Raw genomic sequence first — 25,285 nt, 5'->3', positions numbered from 1 at the left:
TCCCGGAGCAGTCACTACACAGCTGGGAGGGCCTGGGCAGGGCTCTGAAGGTGGGGGTCAGACCCACAGACACCCCCCCCCCAGCACCATTGGCAGGGTGCTCAGTCCCCTGGGAAGTCGATGGGAGTGACAGGTGCTCCGCACAGCGGGCAGGCAGCTGTGGAGGTAGGTGGCTGTGTGACTTGCCCATGTCCCCCGAGGGAATCAGTGTCAGAGCCGAGAGCCCCCGGGTCCCAGCCCTGCACTCGGACCACGGGATCCCAGCTCCGTCCAGCTGCACGGCTCCGTCCCTGGCCTCCGCAGCCGAATCCAGCAGCAGGACACAGCTAGGCTCAGCACCGGGCAGGGTGACGCGTCCCCGGAGCCCAGGCCCGCCCCACTGGGCCCATACAGACCCACGCGGACCAGACGGGTTTGCGTCCCCAGCTCCGGTTCTGACACGGGCTGCGGGTGTCCAGGGACTGGGCCAGTTCACCCACCTTCTTCTCAATGCCGGACAGGAAGTCCTTCAGGACAGACAGCTTCAGCACCAGGCTCTCCAGCTCCTGCTCTCCCGTCTGGCCAGCGGTCTGCAGCCGCGAGCGGGATCAAAGCAGAGAACGCTCAGACGGCGCGGCAGCCTGGCGGCCTCAGCCAGGCCCCCCGCGCGCAGCCGGGGTGCGGGATGGGGGGTGCGTAGGCCGGAGGGGCTCCCCCATCCCCACAAAGAGGGCTCGGTTTGTTCTCCTGACTTAATGCTGCTGCGTCCCCCTTCATGGGAGTGGGTCCCAAATGAGGGATCAGGGTCCGGGTCCCCTTTTTGGAGAGGGGGAAACTGAGGCACAGAGCCGCAGGCCACGTTGCTGATCAGCAGCAGAGCGAGGACAGAACAGAGGTGCCCAGCCCCCCAGCCTGGCTCCCTTCCCTCGGGCGCTGGGAACTGATGTGTTTGGGGCTAGTGGGGAACAGGAATAAACTCGGTGAAGCCTCTGAGCGAGCTGGTGCCGGCCAGGCCGGCGGCAAAGGGGCAGGACGCTCTGGGTTGTCCACCCCCGCCGCCGCTCCCTGGGGACACACGCTGCCTCCTCCGAGCCAGGTCTCCAGCTGCCGGATCAGAGCATGCTGGGAGGAGAGGATGGAGCCTGGCCAACGTATGCAGGACCACAGGGCACCCTCCTGCCGGGGCCGCCAGGTGGCCAGTCCCCCAGCTGGTATCGTAAGGGGCGAAGGGCCCAGAGTGTCAGGGATGGCGGGCGGGCTGTGCGCCCCAGGGCACGCCGGAGAGGGGACGCCGTCTCCCGCTGCAGCAGCTGCTCTGATGGCCCCACAGCCCCGCCCCACCCAGCTCACCCTGCTATCGCGTGTGGGTCCCTGGTTCACGGGTTATCTCAGCTGCTATGGGGGAGAAAGACACCCAGCCTGGGTCATGTCCAGCCCCCAGATCGGTGGGGGGGTGGGGGGGGAATGGGCCCTCACCTGGCGGGTCCCCCACAGCAAGGCCCAAGGGGAGGGGCAGCAGGCGTCGAGAAGACACAGGGCAGACATAAGGCAGGGGAGGGGCCCTAAGTCCCAGTGGGGTGGGATATTGGCCCCCTGCAGCACCCCGCAGCCACTACTCCCCACCTCCAACCTTACCTGCTGGAGGATCCGGGAGACCACGGGCGAACTCTGCTGGTCAAACACCTTGGAGAGGATCTCCAGCCCGGACAGGACCTTGTCCACCTCGCTGCAAGGCAGAGGTGCGGACGGACGTCAGCCTGGGGCAGGTCAGAGCCAGCCGCACCAGGGCCGGCGTGGGTTTGACAGGCGGCCGGGAAGCGGCGCCACAGCTTCACCCCCCACGGGATAAATTCTGAGCAGGGTTAAGGGGGAGAATGAAACTCCTGCAGCCGAGTGCTGACGGGACTGGCAGTGGGACTGGACCTGTACCCCCTCCCCACTGTTCCCCAATCCCCCCAAGGGCCTGCCCCACACCCCACCACTACAGCAGGAACCCAGAGGGACCCTGCTGTCCCATACTGGCCAGGGGCCTGCAGATGCAGCAGGGAACAGGCGCCATGGGGCCAGCCCATTGGGCAAGGAGATGCCCACAGCGCCCTACCTGCCTCCTAGTGGCAGCTCCCAGCCACAGCACCCCGTGGCAGAGAGCCCCGGATCAGCAGCCAAGATGCAGCCTGAGCCACCGGGCAGCGCCAGGCTCCAGGCCAGGCTCTTACCTGTGTAGCCTTTTGCAGGAGGTGACCAGGGTCTTGTTGAGATGGGGCAGGCTGCTGGCCCCGGCTTTGACAGCCTCCAGGTCCAGGGTGTAGCTGCCCTTCAGGTACTCGTGGGAGACCGTGCTGAGGCCGTTGGTGGCACTGCAGGGGGTGCAGAAAGGTTAGCAACCGGGGGCCGAGCACGGGAAACGCCCGCTGCATCCCGGGCCGTCCACCGGGGCACGAGAGAGCGTTCCGGTGACAGCGGGTCCCAGGAGACAGCACTTCCATGGGACCCTCCCGTCTGGAGGGGAGCAGAGTGGGAACAGACGGGGGGCAAAGGCGCACGGGTGTGATTGAGGGTGACTGTGCACATGCGAGCCCAAGTGTGCAAAGGTGTACGTGCATTAGCAAGTGTATGCACGGGGGGAAAGACAGCCCAAGCGTGCGAGTGCAGCAAAGCGGGAGTGGGTGTACAAAGGGGGGAGGCAGTGGGGTGCATCTGGGGAGCGTCAGAGGGGACAGATTCTTGCCGTTCCAGCCTGCTCCACCCGGAGTCACCTCCCCAGCTAGGGGGTCGGACTAGCCCAGCTGTCCGAAAACCGAGCGAGGAAACCCAGCCTGGCTCAGGACGCGACTCGAGGAGTGGGCTGGAGGGGTCTCAGGCTGGTTGGTGGAGGACAAAACCACCAAATCATTGCTCTCACTGGCTCCCTGCTCCGGGGAGATCAAGGAACAGAGCAGGGGGAAGGGGGCTGTGGGTCAGGAGCGAAGGGCAGGGGGGCAGAGATGGGAGCTGTGGGTCAGGAGCAAGGGGCACGGGGGCAGAGATGGGGGCTGTGGGTCAGGAGCGAGGAGCGGGGGGGCAGAGATGGGGGCAGTGGGTCAGGAGCGAGGGGCAGGGGGGGCAGAGATGGGAGCTGTGGGTCAGGAGCGAGGGGCAAGGGGGCAGAGATGGGGGCTGTGGGTCAGGAGCGAGGGGCAGAGATGGGGGCTGTGGGTCAGGAGCGAGGGGCAGAGATGGGAGCTGTGGGTCAGGAGCGAGGGGCAGAGATGGGGGCTGTGGGTCAGGAGCGAGGGGCAGAGATGGGGGCTGTGGGTCAGGAACGAGGGGCACCAGCGGCTCCGTGTGGCAGGATCTCTGGGCCCCGCCTGGTGGTTCTGGAGATGGAGGCTCTTTACCTCTCGATGGCCCCGTCCTGTGTGGCTGGCCCGAGGCTGGCGGGGGAGAAGCTGGTGGAGCCGGAGCGCGGCGGTAACGGGGGCTTTTCATCCTCCCCATCTGGAAGGGAGGAGCAGAGCCAGTCACAGGCAGAGCCGGGGTTGAGGCCTCGTACGTCGCCTGAAGTAACTGGGGTCCCCGGCTCACCCTGCCCTGGAGGGGCCGGGAGCCTGATCACCTTCCTGGGCGGGTCGTGATTGGATACCCACGGTGACCCTGGCAAACCTGGGGCCAGCTCTTGCCAAGGCTTTGGGCCTCCGCTGAGCACGGACCCATTCATTGCTCGGCACCCGTCTGTTCCCCTGGCACGTGAGTACAGGGCAGCGGGGCTTTGAACCTGTAACCCCGTGTCCAGGGCTCAGGAAAGGCTTGTGAGTTGCTGCGGCATGAATCTCCCTGCTCATTTCTGTATCCCCTGCTGCGGGGGAATAGCTCTGGCTTTGCTTGATCCGCGATTGCTCTGGAACTAGGCAGGCAGGGGGGCTCGTCTCCTGCCCCGGAGAAGGGCTGTCACAACTCCCCGGCCCGCTGCGGGACATCCCAATACAGACTTGGGTCAGTGCCCTCTCACGAGGCTCGTACAAACCGGCTCCTCCCACCAGCTCCAGTTCTGGGAGCGGGAAATACAAAGCAGCCGACGGGCCTGGACTCTCGCAGGGCTGGAGGGAGGACACAAGCCCAGAGCCCCGGGCCAGCCATTCAGAGCTGACACAATGCTACCGCTCGGCTGCCTTCTGGAGCCAGCGTCGCCCGCTTTAACCTGGACCTAACTCCTTTCTCCTTCCCAGCGAGTAAATCCGCAGCTGGTTTGCCACAGGATTGTGTTTGGTGGGAGCTCCGAGGGACCGACTGCAGCTCGTCGCTTGGGACGGGAGCCACCCGAGTATTTTGCCATCGTTGGTGTGGGGGACCCAGCTCTCCCTGAGGCCGGCGTGCCTGGGGGCGGGACAGCCAGGAGCGGCCCAGGGCGCTGGCTGTGACCGGGATCCAGTTCACATGGTGCTGGCTCGGTGAGAGCGAATTACAGACCACACGGCCGGTTCGGGGGTTCTGCCCTTGGTCGGCACGCACGGCCGTGAGCCGCTCCACACAACCACGTCCCGAGCTGGTCAACTGCCGGGGTCCCAGACCCGCTGGGGAGCCCAGGGCCACAGGCCCCATGCGGCATGGCAGGAGCAGAAGCAGGGAGACCTGGCTCTAATCTCGGCATGGTGTGAAGGGGTGAGATGGGCTGTCACCGTGAAGGGAGGCAGCAGGACCACTCAATATCACCCTGCCCCAGCCCCCAGTATTGGACCAACAGGCCCAGCTACCCTGGTATCTTGCCTCCAGAGACCCTGGCTCACAGCAATGGGCCCATCTACCCTGGTATCCCGCCTCCAGAGACCCTGGATTACATCAATGGGCCCATCTACCCTGGTATCCCGCCTCCAGAGACCCTGGCTCACAGCAATGGGCCCATCTACCCTGGTATCCCGCCTCCAGAGACCCTGGCTCACGGCAATGGGCCCAGCTACCCTGGTATCCCGCCTCCAGAGACCCTGGCTTACATCAATGGGCCCATCTACCCTGGTATCCCACCTCCAGAGACCCTGGCTCACAGCAATGGGCCCATCTACCCTGGTATCCCGCGTCCAGAGACCCTGGCTCACGGCAATGGGCCCATCTACCCTGGTATCCCGCCTCCAGAGACCCTGGCTCACGGCAATGGGCCCAGCTACCCTGGTATCCCGCCTCCAGAGACCCTGGCTTACATCAATGGGCCCATCTACCCTGGTATCCCACCTCCAGAGACCCTGGCTTACATCAATGGGCCCATCTACCCTAGTATCCCGCCTCCAGAGACCCTGGCTTACATCAGTGGGCCCATCTACCCTGGTATCCCGCCTCTTATCACCCTAGGTCTCCCCTGCCCCTGGCTCCTGGGGCAGGCCAGCACCACCAGCGAGGCCGGGGACCAAGCTGCCAGGACGTACCTGAGTAGTCCCTGTCCTCGGCATTCTCCTTCTCCTTCTCCCGCTCGACGGCGAAGAGCAGGGTGCAGACCAGGCCCTGGTTGGACTGCAGGTAGAGCGCAATCAGCTCGTTCAGGGTCTTGAAGCGCCTCACCTGGACTCCCTGTGACGTCTGGGGGCACAAGGGGGCAGGAGGGAAGCCGTCAGCGTGAGCAGGGGCCACACACAGACACGCCGGGTTAACATCGCTCCCCTGGTTACCCCAGTGCAACCCGACGGGCGTCTTCCTTTCAGCCCAGAGATCCTAGCGGCAGCCTCTGACTCTCCTGCCCTCCTCCTCCTCCTGGGCTTCACCCCCGTCCTTCTCCTGGCCCGAACCCCAGTCAGGGCTTTTCATCCTTCCCCACGCTCGGTCCCTGCAGCCCGTCTTTTTGTTCAATTGCAGCAGCACCGAGAAACCTTGACTAAGATCAGGGCCCCATGGTGCCGGGCGCTGCCCACACCCCTCCCGAGATATGGGCCCCATCACGTCAGGCCCTGCCCAGACACCTCCCGAGATCAGGGCCACCATAGTGCCGAGCGCTGCCCAGACCCCTCCTGAGATCAGGCCCCCATGGTGCCAGGCCCTGCGCCCAGACCCCTCCCGAGATCAGGGCCCCATAGTGCCGAACGCTGCCCAGACCCCTCCCGAGATCAGGCCCCCATGGTGCCAGGCCCTGCCCAGACCCCTCCCGAGATCAGGCCCCCATGGTGCCAGGCCCTGCTCAGACCCCTCCTGAGATCAGGCCCCCATGGTGCCAGGCCCTGCCCAGACCCCTCCCGAGATCAGGGCCCCATAGTGCCGAGCGCTGCCCAGACCCCTCCCGAGATCAGGCCCCCATGGTGCCAGGTCCTGCTCAGACCCCTCCCGAGATCAGGCCCCCATGGTGCCAGGCCCTGCCCAGACCCCTCCCAAGATCAGGGCCCCATAGTGCCGAGCGCTGCCCAGACCCCTCCCGAGACCAGGGTCCCATTGTGCCAGGCCCTGCCCAGACCCCTCCCGAGATATGGGCCCCATCACGTCAGGCCCTGCCCAGACACCTCCCGAGATCAGGGCTGCCATAGTGCCAAGCGCTGCCCAGACCCCTCCCGAGACCAGGGCCCCGTCGTGCTGGGTGCTGCCCAGACAGAGACTGAACCTTTGTCTCTGTCACCCGGGCACACCTGCCCCCACGAGGAGGGCGAAGCCTGCCCGTGCCTAGGAGACGACGAGGTGGCAGGCCTGGGGGAAGCATGCGGGGTGGGTTGCTTTTCTCCCTTCCCGTGCTGGAGACGAGAGGCTGGGCCAGATGGAGCGAGTGTCGGCCCCACCCAGGCAAGAGCCGTGCAAGGAAACGGGGGAGACCCCCCCTGCCATCTGGGGGTGTATCCAGCAGCGCTGGCCCTGCTGTACACACGGCCGGTGGGGGGCACCCATCTCCCGTGTCCCAGCCCAGCCTCGGCGTCCCGGGATGGGGCCAGGCCCTGCTGTATGCAATGCAGACTCGGTGTGAACCACGGAGCAGATCTCTGGGGAGAAGGGACCAGGTGGGGGCAGGGAAGTTCTCCTGTGGGAGGGGTTTGGTGGGGATTGTGGGAGGGTGCTTTCTCCTGTCCCCTCTCTCCATTCAGCTCCCTCCCCTCTGCCACACGGGGACACGACAGCATTAACCTGCCACCCGTCCTTTCCCAGCCTTGGCCTGGCTGGGAGGTATTTTAACAGGAATTTCTCCAAGTTCCCCATGTCCCGGCCAGGGGCTGAGGGCCGGCCTTGGTGCCGTCCTGCCCAGTGCAGCTGTTCCTCCAGCTGTCCCGTGCTCCCAGCCAGAAATCCCATCTCGAGAGCAGCTGGAGAAAGTCCTGAGCCCCTGCACCTGCAGAGGACAGTGGGGCTGGGCCCCTGTGAACAGAGCCCACGGGACAAAGACTGTCACGCTCAAACATGGCTGCGCCCTCGCGCCTTCTGCGCCGGGCCCTCAAAGCCCTTTGATACTAGCAAACGGATCCCGGCTTCGGCTTGCCAATCTCACTGCAAATCCGGGGCCTGGGCACCCCGTGCTCTAACCACTTGGCTGCACTCCCTTTTAGCTGCCCCAGAACGGCCTGTTTGCAAGACGAACTGGCCACCTGGGAGTTGCGGGAGGCCTCAGAAGCCACTTTTTGTGCTGTGACTAAGCCCCAGGGCCTGTCTTCCCCACGCCAGGGGCAGGGGTGGGCTGACTCCCGCCGAAGGGGACAGCTTGTAGCCAGTGCCTGGTGTGCAGCCGAGATGGGGGAGTTCAAAGGGATTCAGAGACGGAGGGCGGAGAAGTGGGAGCCAAGAACTCCTGGAGTGTAACCCCGGCTCTGACACTGCTCCCCGTGGCACCCCAACCAAGTCACTCTGCTGAGCCATGCCTCAGTTTCCCCAAAGCTAATAGTCCTGAGCACCTTGTGAGCACCCTAGTTAAAGGCTGAGCTACACCGCGGGGTCTTGGGAAGGTAGGAGAACCTAGCTGGTGCATGTCCGGCTTTCATCCGCTGAGGAAGGGCGTGCAGCAGGTAAACAGAGCCAGCCTGCCCTGCAGGGAGCGGTGTCACTGCTCCAGCCGCATCACCAACAGCTGGGTCACGGCGGTGGCGAGTTTGAAAAATTGGAAAAAAAAAATTAGTTTCGGGTCAGAACAAAAATGAAAGTTTTTGGCGATGTGAAAAGCGGAACAAAGGCCGGTTTCTGGCCACCAAAACGTCCTGGGCCAACCAACCCCAGCCGCTTCCCTTTGTCGGCGACATTCGAAATAATGACATCCATGGAGACTTGGAAAGGAGAAGTCGTTCCAAAGCAAAACAGCAACCTGTTTAGAGCGCTTCCGGTGCAGGGGGGTTGGAAGGAGGAGGCACATTTTCCACACGGAGAATTCTGCAAACCCGGCCTGAATTCGTGCCACATCCTGCAGTAAGCGCAGCGGGCTGAGACCAGGTGTCACTGCTCCACATGACGAGTGTTCCTCTCCCGTGCCCGCTTGGGAGCCCATGCGAAGGTGAATCGATGCCACCGCGCAGACGGCACCGATTGGGCCCCTGGCTGGCACGTTCCCGTCCCCCGCTAGAGATCTGCCCCGCTGAGCCAGGGCAGCAGAGCATTCTGGGCAAAGCGTGTCCAGTGCTGCCTGTCCGGTACCTGCTCCGAGGTCCTGCCAGGTACCCAGGAGCGGTGCTGGCCCAGTGCCCCAGGGTGCTGCCTGATCTCAGCCCGGCTCCGTGCACGGCGGGTGAGGCTGGGGCTGTCACTCTGGGGCGGGCGGGCGAACGGGCGGGGGGAGGGGAAGGCGGGTATGCTGACTCGGCAATGCAGCGGGCAAGGCTGGCATGGGAGCTGGAGCACACAACACTCTCCTGTCTGTGGCCGTCCCTCCCCGGGGGCTGCTTTTTCCTGTCTGCCGGACAGCACAAAGGGGTTACTGTTGGGATATAAATACATCGGCACATGGACCGGCTTGACTTCCTGCCAAGATCAGCAGCCTCTGCGCCGGCCGGCCCCGCTCCACAGCCCTGGAAAGCCCAGGCCACGTGGCCTGCATTTCCACTGGCCCCGGGCGACAGGCGCCCTGACGCGGAACCCCCTGCACTGCAGGGGTCCCCCCCCCACAAAGGCAGGGATCCCTCTGGGGCCAAGCTCCAGGCGTGTGGGAGGGGGGACCCCAGGGCAGACACAGCCCCCCAGTCCATCAAAGCAGAAGAAAGGGGGAGCCGTACTGAGAGCTACACGTACTGAGGAAAGGGAGAGAAAGAGGAACTAAGAGCCCCGGTGATCATGAACCCCACGCTCCAGCTAGCTCTGCGGCCCAGCTGTGCACATCTGGAGGGGGTCCCATGGGCAGGGCTCTTTCACCAAGGTAGGCAGGCTGGTCCAAGGATGTGCCAGGCACACAGCGGGCGGCGTCTCTCCGTTCTTCCCGTCCCACTCCGCTTGGCCTCAGTCGCACCTGTGCTGTCCAAGAGCCTCAACCTCTGCAGCCCCCGCAGCCGCCTCGTAGGCCACTACTTCACTGTCCTGCTCTGTGCCTCAGTTTCCCCAGGAGCCTGCCTAGGGCTCATCTACCCAGGGAACTCCACCAGCATTGTTCCACAGCCGTAAGCCCCCACGCAGATAGTCCTACTGCCGGGATAACAGAGCCTTCTCCCAGGTCAGCATCGAAAGCCAGAACAAGGCTCTGTAACTCCAGGACACGTGTCCCCGAGCAGCGTAACTTTGCCGGTAAAATTCCTCATGGAGACCAGCTCTTAGACAGTGAGCTCTGGGGGGCAGGGATTGTCCCCCACTGTGTGTGGCCAGTGCCCGGACGGATGGGGCCCTGAGCTCAGCTGGGGGCTTCCATGACCTCTATCTAATACACCTTGGTCTTCACCGGGGCTTCCCAGTCTCCCTCGGCCCCAGCTGCGACTGGATTTTCCACACTATCTTCTCTGCCATGGGGAAATGTCTTGGGAAGATGCTACACAAAGTAGATTCGTATTATGATGGTGGGGTGTCCTGGTGGGTACTGTGTGATGTGTATATTGTGTATGGATGTGCCCTGTTGTGTACTGTCTAATCGTCTGTGTGACGAGTAGCGTCCTGCGTGGGGGGTGTCCTGTTGTGCACAGAGAACGGCCAGACTGGGTCAGACCAATGGTCCATCTAGCTCAGGATCCTGTCTTCTGACAGCGCCAGGTGCTACTGAGGGACTGAAGAGAACGGGGCAATTATCAAGTGATTCCCTGTTCTCAGGTCCCAGCTTCTAGCAGCTGGAAACTTAAGGACACGCAGGGCATGGGGCAACATCCCTGCCCATCTTGGCTAATAGCCATTGATGGTCCTGTCCTCCAGGGACTTAGCTAGTTCTTTTTTTAACCTAGTTGTACATTTGACTTCAGGATCTCCCCTAGCAACGAGTTCCACAGGTTGGCTGTGCGTTGTGTGAAGAAACACTTCCTTTTCTTTGTTTGAAACCTGCTGCTGATTAATTTCACAGGGCGACTTCTGGTTCTTGTGTTATGAGTAGGAGTAAGTAACACTTCCTCATTCACTTTCTCCACATCAGTCATGATCTTATAGATCATATCCCACCTTAGTTGTCTCTTTTCCAAGCGAAACAGTCCCAGTCTTATTAATCTCTCTTCATATAGCAGCCGTTCCAGACCCCTCATCAGTTTTGTTGCCCTTTTCTGAACCTTTTCCAATTCCAATATAACTTTTTTGAGATGAGGCGACCACATCTGCACGCAGTATTCAAGGTGTGGGCGTACCATGGATTTATATACAGGCAACATGAGATTTTCTGTCTTATCTATCCCTTTCTTAACGGTTCCTAACATTCTGTTTGCTTTTTTGACTGCCACTGCACACTGAGTGGATGTTTTCAGAGAACTATCCACAAGGACTCCACGATCTCTCTCGAGTGATAACAGCTAGTTTAGACTCCAACAGTTTGCGGGTATAGTTGTATATTTTCCAATGTGCATTATTTTGCATTTATCAACACTGAATTTCATCTGCCACTTGGTTGCCCAGTTTTGTGAGATTCCTTTGTAACACCTCTCTGTCAGCTTTCAGTTTAACTATCATGAGCGGTTTTGTAGCATCTGTAAATTTTGCCACCTCACTATTCACCCCCTTTTCCAGATCATTTATGAATATGTTGAATAGGACTGGGCCCAGAACAGACCCCTGGGGGACACCACTAGTTACCTCTCTCCATTCTGAAACCTGATAATTTATTCCTACCCTTTGTTTCCTGACTTTTAACCAGTTACTGATCCATGAGAGGACCGTCCCTCTTATCCCTTATCTTTGCTTAAGACTCTTTGGTGAGGGACCTTGTCCAAGACTTTCTGAAAGTCCAATATACTATATCAACTTGATCCCCCTTGTCCACATGCTTGATGACCCCCTTAAAGAATTCTAGTAGATTGGTGAGGCATGATTTCCCTTTACAAAAACCACGTTGACTCTTCCTCAACAAATCATGTTCATCTATGATTCAGGTAATTCTATTCTTTACTATAGTTTCAACCAATTTGCCTGGTACTGAAGTAACTCTTCCACTCTACTCCACACTGATTAGGCCTCAACTGGAGTATTGTATCCAGTTCTGGGCGCCACATTTCAGGAAAGATGTGGACAAATTGGAGAAAGTCCAGAGAAGAGCAACAAAAATGATTCAAGGTCTAGAAAACATGACCTAGGAGACAAGACTGAAAAAATTGGGTTTGTTTAGTCTGGAGAAGAGAAGACTGAGAGGGGACATGATAACAGTTTTCAAGTACATAAAACTTTGTTACAAGAAGGAAGGACAAAATTTGTTCTCCTTAACGTCTGAGGATAGGACAAGAAGCAATGGGCTGAAATTGCAGCAAGGGAGGTTTAAGTTGGACATTAGAAAAAACTTCCTAACTGTCGGGGTTGTTTAGCACTGGAATAAATTGCCTAGGGAGGTTGTGAAATCTCCATCTGTCATAAACAGTTAGTTAAGGGTTAAGGTTTTTGTCTACCTGTAAAGGGTTAACAAGCAGTACCTGTGGACACCTGACCAGAGAACCAATGAGGGACAAGATTTTTTTCAAATCCGTGTGAAGGGAAGTTTTTTTTCCCCTGTTCTTTGTTTTTTTTTTAGAGAGTCTCTCTTGGGTATTAAGAGAGTCCAGACATCTTAATCAAGTCCTCCCAGGTTTCTGCAACAAATTCTTCTATTCAAGCTAGTGAGTATTAGCAACGAACTAGTATTCTTATACTTTTATTTCTGTATTTGCAATTCTGTGTTTCGCTATAGAATTTATTTAAGTCTGTACTGTGATTGCTTTTACTGAGAAAGAAAGGAGGGGGAATTCTCTCCAGAGGTTGATAAGTTTAGACCCTGTATATTGTTCCAATTTGGTTACAGAGACAGTGACTTTTCTTTTTATTCTTTAATAAATTCTTTTCTATTAAGGATTTGGTTGATCTTTCTTTGGGTGGATTCTCAGGGAAAGAGGAGGGGGAGGTATCCCTCTGTAGTTAGATCCCGGTGTCTCTCCTAGGAAAAGGGAGGGGGGAGGAAGCAGGGGGGAATGGTTTATTTCTCCTGGGTATAAGAACTCCATGGATTTGGGGCTCTTGGGATCCCCTAGGATTTTGGGGAAGGATTGCGTCCCAATCCACGTAACTGATTGGGTGGTGGCAGTTTTACCAGGTCTAAACTAGGATTTTAGTTTAGAGGGAAACCAGTGCAGGTCCCCATATTAGAACCCAACAGCTCTAAGTGGGGGTGAGACCTATGACACCATCATTTTAAGAGCAGGTTAGACAAACACCTGTCAGGGATGGTCTGATAATACTTAGTCCTGCCATGAGTGCAGGGGACTGGACTAGACGACCTCTCGAGGTCCTACGATTCTATGAAGTTTGGCTTACTGGCCTGTGTGACACAGTAGGGAGTGGGGTGGATTGACCTGGGAATGTTGTTTAGTTTTACTGGCACTGTCTGCATTGGGGATGGGAGAGGGACGGTACCTGAGCCTGTAACCTGAGCCAGGAAGGGGGGTGGGGCCAGTCGACACCTTTGCCCGGGAAACTGGACAAAGGGAGAGGGGGAGAGAAGGAATGGGGAGAGCCTGCGGGAAGGTTTTTTGGTTTCAGTTTTGGGCTGGCTGGGAAGAGGCAGGAACCCCAAGTCTGGGGTCTAAGATCCTTGCCCCCTCAGAGGGACCTGACTGAGGGGTCCTGGTTGTACCTACAAGCCCTGCTTGGGACTGTGTTCCTATCATCTAATAAACCTTCTGTTTTACTGGCTGGCTGAGAGTTTCGGTGAATCGCAGGAAGTGGGGCGTGCAGGGCCCTGACTCCCCCACACTCTGTGACAGCCTGTAACTGCCAGGATCACCTCTGAACCCCTTTTTAAAAATTGGCCTCACATTAGCTACCCTCCCATCATCTGGTACAGAGGCTGATTATTACACTTAGTATCACAGTTAGCAGTTCTGCAGTTTTATATCTGAGTTCCTTCAGAACTCTCGGGTGATGCCATCTGGTCCTGGTGACTTATTACTGTTTAACTGATGAATTTGTTCCAAAACCTCCTCTATTGACACCTCAATTGGGGACAGCTGCTCAGATCTGTCACCTAAAAAGAATGGTTCAGGTGTGGGAATCTCCCTCACATCCTCTGCAGTGAAAACGGATGCAAAGAATTAATTTAGTTCTCCACAACTGCCTTGTCTGCTCCTTTAGCACCTCCATCGTCCAGTGGCAGCTTCCTGCTTCTGATGTATTTAAAAAAAAAATTTTTTTTTGCTGTCACTTTTTGTGTTTTTAGCTAGTTGCTCTTCAAATTCTGCCTGGCCTGCCTCTTACACTTGACTAGCCAGAGTTTATGCTCCTTTCTATTCTCCCCAAAAGGATTTGACTTCCAACGTCTTTCCGCCTCAAACTGCCTCTTTTACTCTGTTGTTTAGCCAGGGTGCCACTTTTTTGGCTATTGGGGCTTTTTCTATAGTTGGGGGATACAGTTAGTTTGAGCCTCCACTGTTGTGTTTTTACACAGTTTCCATGCAGCTTGCAGGCATTTCACTCTTGTGACTGTTCCTTTGAATTCCCAGCTAACTAGCTTCCTCGTCTCGGTGTAGTTCCCCTTTCTGGGGTGAAACGCTGCTGCACAGGGCTTCTTTCATATCTCCCTCTGACACTGATGTTAAATTTAACTGCACTGTGATCACTATCACTGGGGGGGAGGGGCTGTGACTAGCATGGCAGTGACAAGGGGGCTGGGGCTGGCATTGCAGTGCCCGGTGGGTATGGGGGGGCTGGGGTGGCAGGGTAGTGCCCGGTGGGTATGGGGGCTGAGCTGGCAGGGCAGTGCCCGGTGGGTATGGGGGGGCTGGGATGGCAGGGTAGTGCCCGGTGGGTATGGGGGGGCTGGGATGGCAGGGCAGTGCCCGGTGGGTATGGGGGGGCTGTGTCTGGCAGGGCAGTGCCTGGTGGGTATGCGGGGGCTGTGTCTGGCAGAGCAGTGCCCGGTGGGTATGGGTGGGGCTAGGATGGCAGGGTAGTGCCCGGTGGGTATGGGGGGGCTGGGGCTGGCAGGGCAGTGCCTGGTGGGTATGGGGGGCAGGGCAGTGCCCGGTGGGTATGGGGTGGCTGGGGTGGCAGGCCAGTGCCCGGGGGGTATGGGGGGGCTGGGGTGGCAGGGCAGTGCCCGGTGGGTATGGGGTGGCTGGGGTGGCAGGGCAGTGCCCGGTGGGTATGGGGGGGCTGGCATGGCAGTGCCCGGTGGGTATGGGGGGGCTGGCATGGCAGTGCCCGGTGGGTGTGGGTGGCTGGGGTGGCAGGGCAGTGCCCGGTGGGTATGGGGGGGCTGGCATGGCAGTGCCTGGTGGCTATGGGTGGCAGGGCAGTGCCCGGTGGGTATGGGGGGGCTGGGGCTGGCACGGCACTCCCTTGTGGCCATGTGTGGGGATTGTCGGTCTCTGCACAGCCACACACTGTTGTGATCACAGCTGTGGTGTCCGAGGAAGCCCAGCCGGCACCGTGAGCACTGCACGCGCTGCAGTGGGCGAGAGGCCGAGGCCCCAGCAGGCCGTTAACGGGGGAGGCCTGGCTCTGAGCTTGGTGAGCAGAACTGCTAACCACACCCATGGCCCAGAGAGAGCCCGTCGCCCATTGCGCTGCGCAAGAGCTACCCAGAAATGCAGCCACCTCTGGGGAGCAGGGCAAAACCCGCTCTTCAGAGCAGCCTCATGGGACCTGCAATGCCCACACCTCCATTGTGCGAGGTCTCAGCTGCCAGACACCACCGAACTGGTGGCCCCAGGACTTCCACTGGCGAAGGCCCAGCCTTCTCAGAGCCACTACACATCTCAGCCCCTCCTCTGTCCCCTCAGGCAGGGACCGCGGGAGCCAATATCCAAGCTCAGCTCTCCTCTTGGTAGCCAGCCCCCAACAGCCACCGCACGGCATGGCAGGCACTGAACTCGACCCTTGAGCTTCAGAAGCGGAGGCCTCTATGGCTTGAGCTAAAGGAGACTCTCAGCCTGCACCACTAGTAGGGCTTTTATCCTTCGTAGCAGCAACTAGTGATCACCGACACCGCACAGCTTATGTCATACGCCTGCGAGGACAGGGAGAGCAGGGGCAACGCCCTGTCCCCAGGACCCTGCCCCGCTGCTTGGACTCGAGATCTGGGCCCAGCAGCGAGGACAGGGCTGGGCCCCTGGCAGGAGCTGCACTAGTCTCGGCACACGGCAGCGAGCGGTCCCTACCTGCACCGCTAGGAAGTCATCCTCATCTGGCAGGATCCGGTAGGTGTGGACGTGCTTCTGGAACCTGTGGCAAGCCAGAAGGAAGAGGGGTTAGAGAGAGAGTCACAGCCCCGCGAGGCGCAGAGGGGAAGGATGGGCTTGCGGTTAATGCACTAGGCTGGGACTCAGGTGATCGGGGCCCAATTCCCTGCTCTGTCGCTGACTCCCTGTGCGACCCTGGCCAGCCCCTTAGCCCCTGATCCTCAAAGGTATTTAGGTGCCTAACTCCCATAGGAGCAAGGCGCCTAAATACCTTTGCACCTTAATCTCTCTCTTCCCCATCTTGGACATGGGGATCAGACCTCTTCTGTCCAGCCCTTGTTTACAGGGACTCGAAGCTACCCAGGATGGGGGCAGTCTCTCGCTGTGTGTCCGTACAGTGCCCGGTGCACGGGGGCCCCAACCTCGGTTACAGCCCCTGGAAGCTACTGCAATACCTCCCGTAGCGCTCAGGGACAGCGGTGCGCCGCCTTTCCACCCACGGATCTCAAAGCCACTTAGGAACGTTAACGAATTAACTGTGGGAAAACGAGGCCCAGACGGGACTCGCCCAGGTCCATGAACCGGATAGAGGCCAGGAGTCCTGCTCCCACCCCCACACTGTAGCTATAGGACCATCTTTCCGGTGCAAATGGGTCTGCCACATGGACTGAACCAAGCAGCACTATTCCTGCCAAGCTACGCAACAGGGAGCCAGCTGCAGCCCCGAGCACCCTGCCCCCTCGCTGAGCTCTGGTCCCCTACGGCCAACACAAACCCCGAGTGGCTGCAGAGGGAAAGACACCAGGGGAATTTTTTCACCCTTGTATAATTCAAAAAGCAGCTCAATGCCCTGAATGCAGCTATCACTGAAGTGCTGCCGGCGGTGTTTTTCAGTGAGCAATGAGCAGGACAAGGAGGTTACAACTGAAACCGCATAGCAACCTTAAAAAGCAACATTGGAGCAAACTGGCGAATGTGTATGTGTAGCACTGCGCTCTGCTAGCTGTTGCAATTGCTCAGCCATGTGTCATCAGCCCTATAATGCCAGCAACTAAAGGAGAGCCTCTCTTGGCTTGGGTACCAGGCAACTGGCCTTTTGGTGCAGGAAGATCCGGGTTCTATCCTTACTGCTGCCAGGACGTTTTGAATGGCCACAGTGTGTGACTGTTTGTACGCAGTAACACCTAAAAGCACCATCTGACATCAAAGCCCATTGTGCTAGGCACTGTACATACACACACACAGCTCCCGGTCTACAGAGATAAGACAAAGGACAGGAGGGGAAACTGAGTCACGGAGAGGGGACAGGACTTGTTTGGCGTCACAGCAGGTCAGCGGCAGAGCTAGGGGAAGAACCCAGGTCTCCTGACGCCCAGCCCTGTACTCACTAGGCCGCACTGCCGCCCACAAACGAATAAAGGAAACTAATGCCTATGAAGTGCTGTGAGATCCCGCACTGCAAGGGGCTAGAGGCAGGCCAACAAGGGTGCCTTTTAAAGGTAAGTACTTTGGCTTCACTGCTCAGCCCCTCCCACCCCCCCCAGGCTCCCCTTCGTGTTGCCAAAACAGCAGGGGAAATGCACTGGGTCTGGCACTGGGCGGCCGTGTTTATTTCACCGGGAGCGACGCACCAGGGAAGCTGCTGAAACAGCAGCCAGCAGGTAAGGGGCAGAGCTGGGCCGATGCCGCAGCCAGCCAGCCAGCCAGAGGCAGCCGCTCACAGCTCAGCCTGGTGCGGGCGGAGCTCTGAACCGCGCGGCGGGTCTCCTCCCCGCCCCCAGAATCTGAGCCCGCAGGCGGATGGGGCAGGAATGGGGGAGGCTGGAAAGATCTGCCCCTCTTGTCCGTCTGTCAGAGGAAGAACGCTCAGGAGGCTGGATTCGCGCTGGCTAAGCAGCTTTCCTCCTGCAAGGCGAGAGGACGGGGGCTGCGTATAGACTGCGTCAGACCATCTGGCCCAGGATCCTGTCTCTGACAGTGGCCCCATCCCACAGGGTCAGGCAGAGTGTCCAGAACAGGGCAATCATGGCTTGATCCACCCCTGTCGTCCACTCCCAGCTTCTGGCAGTCAGCGGTTTAGGGACACCCAGAGCATGGGGTTGCGTCCCTGACCATCCTGGCCAATAGCTATGGATGGACCTGTCCTCCATCAACTTCTCTGATGATTTTTTGAACCCCATTATAGTTTTGGCCTTCACAGCATCCCCTGGCAATGAGTTCCACAGGTTAACTGTGCATTGTGTGAAGGAGTATTTCCTCTTGTTTGTACTAAACCTGCTGCCTGTTAATTTCATTGGGTGACCCCTGGCTTTTGTATTGTGGGAAGGATAAATAACTCTTCCCTCTTCACTTTCTCCGCACCAGTCATGATTTTATAGACCTCTAGCAGATCCCGCCTAGCATACCTCCTCTACGGTGAACAGCCCTAATCTTTTTAGTCTCTCCTCGTATGGAAGCTGTTCTGAGCCCTTCATCATCTTTGTTGCCCTTCTCTGAACCTTTTCCAGCTATACCCTTTTTGAGATAGGGTGACCAGTGGCATTATGACCTGATGTGTGTGTGTCACCAATGCTTGCTACAGGATAGAATCAGAACTGTTCTGCTGTGTCATATGCCCTATACTGCTAACAACTCGTGTGAAGCACTGACTGGGCCAGTGCATTACCCTCTGGCTCTAGACGGACTGCTAAGTCTGGGGTGAGGAACATTGGTGGGGGGGAGCAAGTGTCATCACCCAGCCCTCGGGAGGCCGGTCAGACATGCACATTCATGACACTGCTGCAAGCACGAGGCAACCTGTTCTCCGAGGATTCCCCTGCCCACGGGGAAAGTTCTCTTTGCTTGTGCTCCCCACTCTCCTTAACCACACCGTGCCACCCTGGCCCCTTTACAGAACACCGCTCTTCCTGCTCCACAGCCCTGGGCCAAGAGACTTCACACAACACACAGCCAACCTGTGGAACTCATTGCCAGGGGATACTGTGAAGAGCAAAAGTCTAACTGGGTTCAAAAAAGAAGTAGGTAAGTTGATGGAGGATTGGTCAGTCGATGGCTATTAGCCAAGGTGGTCAGGGATGCAACCTCACGCTCTGGGGTCCCCCAGTCAAGCTAGGACTGGACGACAGGGGCCCCGTTCTGTTCATTCCCTCTGCAGCACCTGGCACTAGTCTCTGTCAGAAGAGCGGACACTAGGCTTCACGGACCATTGGCCGACCCATTAGGGCCGGTTGTATGTTCTCATGTAATAAGGAACTGGGAACTCCGGCTAAGGAGCTGGGAATAAGTCACAGGCCTCTGCCACATGAGCTAAGGAGACATTATTGGCTGGTCCTTTGTTCTCTCAACAGACCAGCCCTAGAGGAGGACGTCACACCCACTCCCAAAGCCAGAGCCCCTAGTGGGCACGGTGATGTGCTGCCAGGGGCTCCCCTCCCCGAATCTCCTGCTTCAGCGGGTGATGTGTGTCACAGGTGCCCAGGATCACCTCCCCCCTGCCCCCAGCCTCAGTCGCAACTTGGCACCGACCACACCCAGTGTTTAACCTTCAGTGTGAACCAGCCTCTCCCCACTGGCCCCTGGGTCAGCAACCCGCAGGAGGACAAGGTCGGGGGGAGGGTGCGGGCCAGAGGGCGGGGCAGGGCTCCCAGCATGGCGAGGTGGAGCCAGTTAGGATAAGATTCCCAACTCTGTCCCGCCTCCCACTGGCTGGACACTTCCCCCTTCTCCAGCCTGGCTTCCCATACACCCCCCCCCGCCCCGGCTCCCTCGTGCATTTTCCGACGCACACTGAGGGGAGACTGGCTTCCCAGGAGTTAAGTGCAGGAGATCACCAGGCCCCATAGCGACCCAGCAGCGTGCGCCGTTCCAGCCCCATCCCCGGGAGCACGGCCCAGACCACATCAAAGGCAGGGCGGTGCCGTTACTCTCCTCCACCCAGTGCAGCTTCCCGGGGCCCGACGGACATCACCAGGGCGACGGCGGGTCCCCGAGGATGGGGGAGGGAGGGGGCAGCCCTGCGTGTGCCACTGAGTCAGCGGTTCCGCTGGCCTCCAACCAGCCCTCGCGTGGACAGAGCTTTGCGAGACGGGGGCCAGGAGCTGTAAGAACCTGTGTAGAACAGGATCGGCTCAACGGCTCCACGGCCCGTCACTACAGGCCCTGTCCTGTGGATGGGGAAAAATCAGGTTCCCGCATGCTGCTTAGCAGAAGCTACAGCTCCCCCCGGGGCTCTGCGTGGGCAGAAAACCCCGTGGTATCAGAGTGGGGACAGACTGGGGAAACAGAGTCACAGCCTCTCTCCTGGCCCCTTTCACACCCGATCTGCTTGAGCGTTGACTGTCCATTCTCCCAGGCTGGGGCTGTGTTCCAGGTAACGCCCTCGCTGGTTTTAACCCCACCCCCCGGAGAATTTAACCCTTCACGACATTTGCAAACTCCTGGCGCCGGTAAGCGGATCGATGAGGATGGTTCTCTGGGCCCAGCTGGGCTCGGGAAGCCAGGAACTTATTTATTTTTCAGTGGAAGCTCGCAGGAGCCAGGGGCCGTGAGCCAAGCTGGTGGGGCGACGAAGAGGTGTTGAGAGACGGGCTGCAGCCGCCCCGGTGACCCGCGGAAGAACGGGTTTGACCCCAGAATGCACCAGGCTTCCTGTGCCAGCTGATTCCAGCCAGCCCTGGCTACTAGCCCCAGAGAGGCCCCTCTGCTTTGCGGGTGTGGGGGGGTTGCTAGGCGGACGGAGGGAGGCAGGTGGGGGTAGAAACATGTGGCAGATGCACAGGTCCCAGCATGAGGCACGTCAGATTCAATGGCATGGCCTGTGCTCGCGTGCCGCTGATGGCAAGACGCCCACCCACACCTACAGGGACCACGGCGGGAGGGCTAAGCACTCACCCACATACGCTGCCAGCCCCACCGCCCCCTGCTAATGGGATTTCTCCGGGCTTCAGAGAGGGAACTCCTTGCCACCTCTGTCGTAAGCCCAGAAGGCAATGATGCCCCAGTGGCAAGGAGAAGCCAGCTAAGGGGGCTGCATATGGCCCCATGTACAGAATCCATCAGGATCCCGCGCCCTACAACTAGCGGCTGGCTGGAGGTCCCTAAAGTGACTCGACCTGAAAGCGTGGGAGGAGAGGAGCAGGGCCGAGAGGCATCAAAGTGACTTGCCCACAGGACGTTAGACCGCAGACCCTCTCACTGTGACCGCACACACGCCTCTTTCACCCTTGAGGAAGGAAATCTAAAAATACCAACTGTATTTAAATGCATATGAAAAAAAAAAAAGACAAAAGGGCAGGGAAATTTCAGTGGGTAAGGCAGGGTTTGCGGACAGCGGATCCCAGACTCAAGGCAAGTTATTCTGCTTTGCTCTAACGCAAGGGGACACTCAGGACTTACCCCTGCGGGGACGAGTCAATGCACCTAACAGCCCAGTTTGCTTACTTCCCATTCGAGATGGGCCCGACCCAGAACACCAGATCCAGCCACCCTCACCAACAGCGGGGACGGGTTGCTGAGCAGGCTGTTCCAGAAGAAACCAGCCCCTGATACTGAGCTAAAAGAGGATCTTCATCAGCTGTTCGCAGTCCTGGGGCTATGACACACAGTTGAGCAATTCTTATTCCATCCACTAGAGGGCAGTGATTCAGGCACATGAGCCCATACACAGACACACACACACACATATATATATATACCTGCCCCTGGAAATTTCCACTACTTGCATCCGACGAAGTGGGTATTCACCCACGAAAGCTCATGCTGCAAAACGTCTGTTAGTCTATAAGGTGCCACAGGATTCTTTGCTGCTTTTACAGATCCAGCCTAACACGGCTACTCCTCTGATACTTGACACACACACACACCTGTCTCTTAACATTAACCAAGCAGTCCCACTGTAGAACTGATATATTAATAAAGTGAACAATTAAAAACAATTTAATTTAACTTCTGTTCACCATTCACTACACTTGCCTACACTGTAACTTCTGTTCACTGCCATATTGTAATTCAAACCCCATTTTAAAACACTCACTCCATTTTGTAAAAGCTTCCTCCAACCTTCACGTTTGCAAACCCTGCTGTAATCTTATTAGTTTAGTTTAGATGTGTGCTTGAGGTATGTACGGATGATGGAATCAACCTCCAGCCCCAGCCCAGCACCAGCCTGTCCTGATGAAATAAAGTTCAAACCCCACCGGCTGAAGATGCAGACAAGAGCCCTAACAAAGTAAGAAGTGTCCACCCTAAAAAGAAAAGGTGCAATAGAAGGAAGATCAAAGCCAGGTCCCAGGCTGAAAGTCACGCCTGCAATTGACGGGTGATCAATCACCAAACCCAGAGGCAGCGTGACACCAAGACCTATAGACTCTGGATTCAAACTAAAGCCTACACAAAGGATGGGTGAGATAGAAAACTTTGGAGGGTAACATTCTGCTGCCAACATGGAAGGGCATCGGTGCCTGCCCAACAGAGACCCAGCTCATCCTTGTGCCCGGCTTTCCTGGCCAGTTAGCCGCCACAAGCTACAAACCCAAGCCGCAAACTCAAGCCACGAACTCAAGCTATTTCAGGACTGGTAACTATGCAGCAGCTGCAGAACATCTGATGGATGTGTGTGTGTGAATGTGTGTGTGTATAAGGATTAAGATATTAGTTATTGGTCATAAATCAAATTGTTTTCATAATAAATGTGGCATCTTTGTCTTGCCCCCTGAAAAGATCCTGTGTAGTTTTGTCTGTACAACACCACCACCAACAGGGGAGGTCGACAGAGCTAGAATTTGGTTGTGCAAAGCATCAGCTCCACCGAGAGACAGAGCCACAAGCTTCAAACCATGCCTGGATCTTCCCCTAGAATGGGGAGAGGGCCCCTGATGGGGAGCAGTGTGCACGGGAGAATGGGGAGCAGTGCGCACGGGAGAACGTTTCACGAAACCACCGAAGGAGACAGAGGCTCCCACTAATTGTGTATCTGATGGGCACACCCGCCACACAGGAAAGCATTATTTTATCCCGATGGGGAACGCGCACCTCGTGTCACCTCACAAGGGCACGAGAGCAAACCGAGCAGCATGGTATTATGGGGAAGGCACTTTGGATGGATCAAGTGGTAGGAGGGTCTGATTTTCTCAGAGCACCACCACAGGGGCAGAGTTAAGGGCATTTGGATCCTTGACTGTGCAGTTCCATCCCTTACTGGATGTGTCTGGGAAAGCAGGGGGAGAGAAGTGGGTGAGGGGGGAGCACTGCTCTGTGGACGCATCACTGGCATAGGGTTCCCTACGCCGGTCTGCCCCATGGACTGCAGAGCCTGACTTCACAGCACGCCCCAGCTGAGGGGAAGCAGGCAGCTCCCCAGGAAGGACAGAAGGTGGGTGCAGGAACGGGAGGGAGAACCAGGGGTAAATGGGGATCACGCCCTGCTGGGGAAAACCAGGCGGGAAACTCAGGGAGTGAGGACAGGGAGCCCTAGGAAAGAGCCCGACTAAAGCAGGGAGAGGGTTGGGAGACTCAGAGGGTGGGGCTAGGAAGAGGAGCAGTCCTAGCTGTGCAGTACGGTGCCCTGGGCCGGAGGGTGGGACCGGGTTCTCCTCCCTGCCCCCAGGAAGGGGGGCTGCAGGCTGAGCTGAGGAAGGGCCCCAGAGAAGGCGGAAGGATTTTGTTTGTGTAAATAAAAGACATTTTTGGACGCTGAGTTCAGCCAGCCATGACCCCGGCCGGGGTGGGTTACGATGGCGACCCGGCTGGAGTGCCGAGTCACCAGAAGAGAAACCAGCACCGCTCCGGAGAGACCGTCGGCAGGGGTGAGAGCTGCTACGCCACGCCTGGCCAGAAGGGGGCACCGAGCGATGAGTGGACTTGGCCCAGTCGCCCAAGTTAGTGCAGCCCCGAGACCACTCGAATTTACACCGGACTAGTGCAGACGGGTCCCCAGGGCCAGGAGCTGTAGGAAGCTCCCTGACATCTCCCCACGCCCTTGCAAAGAGCTGAGCTCAGCCAGAGGTGAGACTCTAGCCCTTAATCTCTCTGTGACTCAGCTCCTCTTCTGTGAAATGGGAATAATAATCCCGGAGACAGTTCCCACGCGGGCTCCGCCCCGGGGGCGTCCAGCCCAGGCTCCTGGCTCTGGCAGCGGCCAGCACCAGCCGCTTCTGGGGAAGGTGTGAGAACCTCGCAGCAGACAGGGGTGGGGGGAATGTGCCTGTACATTAAGGGCACGTCTACCCTGGAAACTTCAGTCACCCTAGGATAGGCTCATGTCCACAGAGCCCCCTTCTTCACCAGGAGCGTTGCCGCTGACTTCAGAGGGGCAGTGGGGAGGCTGAAAGCCTGAGCTCCCTGCTCCCGGGAGCCTGGCTGCCCCCCTGGGCTCTCAGCTCCCCACTGCCGGGAGCCCGGCTGCCCTCCCGGGCTCTCAGCTCCCCACTCCCAGGAGCCTGGCTGCTCCCCCCACACGGGCTCTCAGCTCCCTGCTCCCGGGAGCCTGGCTGCCCCCCACCTGCCCTCCTGGACTCTCAGCTCCCTGCTCCCAAGAGCCCAGCTGCCCCCCCAGGCTCTCAGCTCCCCACTCCCAGGAGCCCGGCTGCCCCCCCTCTCGGCTCCCGGCTCCCCGCAGCCCGGCTGCCCCCCCCCCCCCCCTGGACTCTCGGCTGCCCGCTCCCTGGAGCCTAGCTGCCCCCCCGGGCTCTCGGCTCCCCGCTCCTTGGAGCCTGGCTGCCCCCCCCCAGGCTCTCGGCTCCCACCGCCAGGAGCCCGGCTGTCTCCCCCCCTGGGCTCCCGGCTCCCCGCTCCCTGGAGCCTAGCTGCCCCCCCGGGCTCTCGGCTCCCCGCCACCAGGAGCCCGGCTACCCCCCTGGGCTCTCGGCTACACACCTCCTGCCGCTGGGAGCCTGGCTGCCCCCCAGGCTCCCAGCAGGAAGCTCTGTGCCCTGAGTCCGGGCAGCTCCTGGTCTCCCAGTAGGAAGCCTCAGTGCGGCCTGACTCCCTGCAGGGAGCCCGGGCAGCAGCCAGGCTGGGAGCAGGGACCCCAGGGCAGCCGGGCTCCAGCTGCAGCCCCCCACGGGATGCCAGCCTGGCTTTCTTGTCAATTTCACGGCAACTTGACCCTGACAGCCACTCTAAGTAACCCGCAGCATCTACTGCACGGCCCCTACTACACCCACAGAAGCCCTACGCCCCCCGCGGAGGTGGAGTGATGTCGCTGGCGTAGCCGGGCACTCACGTCAGCGGCAGCAAGGCTGGAGCGCACGCCCTGACATAACGAGCTCGACGCACACTGCCTTACCCAGACCTAAATCTGCAGCGCAGACCAGGCCTACGTCTCATCCTGGTTCCTGATCGTTACAGACCAGCTCGAGACGTGAAGCCTGGGGTTTAATATCGCTGCCAAACCGTCTGTTGGCATTAATTATAACTCCAGTTATTCTTGTTCTCCATGTTACTGTCCACGCCCCTTTTCAAGCTTGCTAAGATTTTGCTCTTGATGACTTCCTGTGGCAGGGAGTTCCACAGTCTGCATACACACGGGGCGAGAAAGTGCTTCCTTTTGTCAGCATATTGTAACACCTACTGTGTTTTCTCACAGCTGCATCCGGAGCAGAGGGCTGCAGCGACACTCAGGTCCTTTCCCAGCGTTGATGCAG

At 58.6% G+C, this 25,285-nt stretch overlaps 1 protein-coding gene across 2 annotated transcripts in view; it reads right to left on the bottom strand.

The window, feature by feature from the left end:
- Positions 1-25,285, bottom strand: part of INPPL1 (inositol polyphosphate phosphatase like 1) — a 70,181-nt gene that overhangs the window by 31,302 nt on the left and 13,594 nt on the right. For both annotated transcript variants that reach the window (XM_039532552.1, XM_039532558.1), the window contains exons 2-7: positions 15,624-15,687; positions 5,373-5,523; positions 3,357-3,456; positions 2,196-2,336; positions 1,615-1,705; positions 480-569 (exon numbers count right to left, since the gene is read on the bottom strand). In XM_039532552.1, the coding sequence (XP_039388486.1) occupies positions 480-569; positions 1,615-1,705; positions 2,196-2,336; positions 3,357-3,456; positions 5,373-5,523; positions 15,624-15,687 (637 nt within the window). The remainder of the gene's footprint in view (positions 1-479; positions 570-1,614; positions 1,706-2,195; positions 2,337-3,356; positions 3,457-5,372; positions 5,524-15,623; positions 15,688-25,285) is intronic.

The sequence above is a fragment of the Mauremys reevesii genome, linkage group 1 (assembly GCF_016161935.1).
Source record: "Mauremys reevesii isolate NIE-2019 linkage group 1, ASM1616193v1, whole genome shotgun sequence".
Classification (NCBI taxonomy): Eukaryota; Metazoa; Chordata; order Testudines; family Geoemydidae; genus Mauremys; species Mauremys reevesii.
This window is presented reverse-complemented; position numbering and strand designations above follow the sequence as displayed.